Source organism: Microtus ochrogaster, chromosome X, assembly GCF_000317375.1.
Source record: "Microtus ochrogaster isolate Prairie Vole_2 chromosome X, MicOch1.0, whole genome shotgun sequence".
Taxonomy (NCBI): Eukaryota; Metazoa; Chordata; class Mammalia; order Rodentia; family Cricetidae; genus Microtus; species Microtus ochrogaster.
The window spans coordinates 50,311,988-50,315,192 of record NC_022026.1 but is presented as its reverse complement, the minus strand read 5'-3'; the positions used below and the strand labels follow the sequence as shown (position 1 = coordinate 50,315,192).

The 3,205-nt window shown below is 38.8% G+C and overlaps 1 protein-coding gene across 1 annotated transcript in view; it reads left to right on the top strand.

The window, feature by feature from the left end:
* Positions 1-3,205, top strand: part of Eif1ax (eukaryotic translation initiation factor 1A X-linked) — an 18,013-nt gene that overhangs the window by 5,555 nt on the left and 9,253 nt on the right. Inside the window, exons 3-4 of the mRNA XM_005358805.3 lie at positions 537-640; positions 1,366-1,416. Coding sequence (XP_005358862.1) covers positions 537-640; positions 1,366-1,416 — 155 coding nt within the window. The remainder of the gene's footprint in view (positions 1-536; positions 641-1,365; positions 1,417-3,205) is intronic.

Here is a 3,205-nt window from a genome sequence, read left to right as displayed (position 1 = left end):
ATAATAATAATTTGGTATTTTACCCAAGTAAAAGATAATTCTGGCTTTCTAAGAATAATTATTGTTATACTGATTCAGCAAGGATATCACTAACATTTAAAGTACTTGGACTGAGGATTCCATGAGATTGTTCTAAGGATTCAAAGAAATAAGGCTATGAAACAGGTAAAGATCTGAATGTGAACTGTATGAGGTATAGTGTACATACTGGGACATGGCACCTTTGATCTCTAGACGTAGTGCGTGGTCACAAGGGCAGGAGTCAGTCTGTCTCCTTACTGAAAACAAGTAGATAATTAAAACATCTAATAACAGACCCAGGTTGTTATATTACAAAGTCTTGTTTCTGGTTCAACCATTAACTAGCCAAGTGTTTAACTCCCTTGTATTTATTTTATATTTGCCCAATATATATTTATCCCTAACCAGTGCAGTCACATGTTCTTGTCAATTTTCAATGGACATAAAAGGTGCTTTCATCAAAAAAAGCTAGCAATATTTCATTCCTTTTTTTCTCCCCTACTCCATCCACATAGAATATGCTCAGGTAATCAAAATGTTGGGAAATGGACGATTAGAAGCAATGTGTTTCGATGGTGTGAAGAGACTATGCCATATCAGAGGGAAATTGAGAAAAAAGGTAAGTGTGTAGACAGAACAGTTGTTTTGTTCCAATGTGAAAATGTAGAAGATGTAGAGGAGGGTAGAGGAAATGCCTTTACAGGTAGGGGTGTGTGTTTGTGTGTTGCGGGGAGCCACCCCAGGGCCCCTTAACATGTTACGCACAACCACACTTCAATCACTGAGCTACATGTCCAGCCTCCCACCTCTACAGATTTTATGGACCTGAGGATATTGGTGTAAGTCCAGTAGAAGACCATAGTGATCATTTTATAGATTACATTGTTTAAAGAATCATTTCCCTCACTTGTGTTGTATTCCTGCCCAAAACATTTGGTCTGAATCTGAATCATTAGGAAATAGTCAACAAATCTAATTTGGGGAACATCCTGGTGTTAGGAAAGAGGGAAGGGGCGAGGGAACTGTTCCAGTTTTAAGGAGAACTAAAGAATCCTGGCAGGTGGCCCTTTGGGTTCTGGGAAGTCCCGGCTCTGAGTGAGAGTGGGGTTCAGGTTGAGAGTGTATTTTATTTTGTTGATATCAATCCTTCACAAGGATAATAAATGATCGTGAAAACTGTATACATTTGGGTGGGTAAAAGACAGAAAAGTACAGCATTTTTCTGTTTTCATAGTAGATAGCCAAGTGCTTTCGGAACTCATCTGTTTCTAAGTGAATCATCTGAAATTTCTTGATTTTGCTTTATTATTGAAAATAGATTATGCAGTGACTTTTCTTTTGTAGGTTTGGATAAATACCTCAGACATCATATTGGTGGGCCTCCGAGATTACCAGGTAAAAATCACTTTTAAATTTGTTTATATTTTGTTGAACTTGATGAGCCATTTCCTAAGAGCCCATTGTATTGTAGCCATTATGCTTGGTGTCCCTGGCAGTGTGGTTCCCAAATGCCAGTGTAAGGAGTCAAGCATTTAGCTTGTATAGTGCAAAATGGTTTCCTTATCTTTACTATTTGAAGTTTCCTCTTTTAAAATAAGTCATGTGGGACTGGAGAGATGGCTTGATGGTTAAGAGCACTGACTGTAATTCTAGTTCCAGGGGATCTGGCACCCGTGGCAAAACACTAATGCACATAAAATAAAAATAATTAGAATAGATGATACTACTATGTGGTCATTTTGTTCCTTTTTAAAATTTTTTTTCTCTTCCTGTACAGATCTTTAAAAATCTAGAAACCATTATTGTAGGGTTTCACTGCTGAATGAATCTTGTTACATCCCACAATGGAATATAGCCTGTTATTTTTTTTCTAATCACTGACAAAAGCAAAAAGAGGGAAGGGTTTATTTTAGTTCAGTTTGAGGGGACAGTCAATTTATGGTGGTCATAGCAGCAGGGACCCGAGGCAGCTAGTCTGTCACTCGTTCTTTGTGTGCTGAGATTGGGTTTCTGAGGGTCACCTTGAGTTCCTGATCCTCGTGTACACACCCCCCCCAAAGTTGGTATTACAAGTGTGCACCCTTTTATTAAATTCCTATTATTGTGGTTTTTATCATACTTCATTTTTGTGAGTTTTTTACTTTTGTGTTTCAGATTAAAGCATTGACATCTTTGTTTCAAACCGTAGGGTTCTCTGTGGGTGATTTGACCCTTCGGAGGGTCCTAGGCGGTGTTTGGAGACTCTTCTGGTTACCATAACTTGAGTGAGGTTCTTAGTAAGTGGTAGGTAGGTAGAGTACTGGGAATGTGGGACACCCTCTAATGCACCATAGCTCACAGCAAAGATGATCTGACTCAGAATTATCATTAGTGCTTTGGTTGAGAAAAGCTGCTCCAAATTCATAAACCATTCATTCTTTTTAGATTTTTTTTTTTTCGACAGGGTTTCTCTGTGGGTTTGGAGCCTGTCCTGGAACTAGCTCTTGTAGACCAGGCTGGTCTCGAATCTTTTTAGATTTTAACAGTAACCCTAGAAGAAGAAAAGCTTTAATTCCTTATTATGAGGGACACTAAAATTTAGAGAGGCTTAATACTAACTATAATCTCCCATGATCCTTTCTCTGTCTTCTGTCACTTTGAGGGTGGTCCAGAGAGATTGTGGCATTACTGTCTTCTAGGGCTGAAGAGATGGCTTGGCCATTAGGAGCACTTACCCTTGCAGAGAATCTGGTTTCAGTTTTCAACACTAACACCATCAGTAGTTCCAAGGGATCTGATGGCTCCTGATCTATGAGCACCAAGCACACGTGTGATGGACATACATAATACAGGCAAAATATTCATACTCAAAAATGAATCTGAAAAGGAAATTTAAGAAAAAAAATTTCAAGTTCTTGCTATCCACATCCCTCTTTCTGTACACTTCTTAAAATTTTTAAAGTGCTAGTTTAGATGACAGTGCCCTTAAAATTGAAGCAACCCATTCTTCACCTTTAGAAAGAATGGAATTCTTCTCAAATAGGGAAATGTAAACATTTTGAGACATCATGTCTTGCTAGTGCAGCACAGACGAAATAAGATTTTTTAAAAAAAAAAAAATTTACGGCCGCGCGGTGGTGGCGCACGCCTTTAATCCCAGCGCTCGGGAGGCAGAGGCAGGCGGATCTCTGTGAGTTCGAGACCA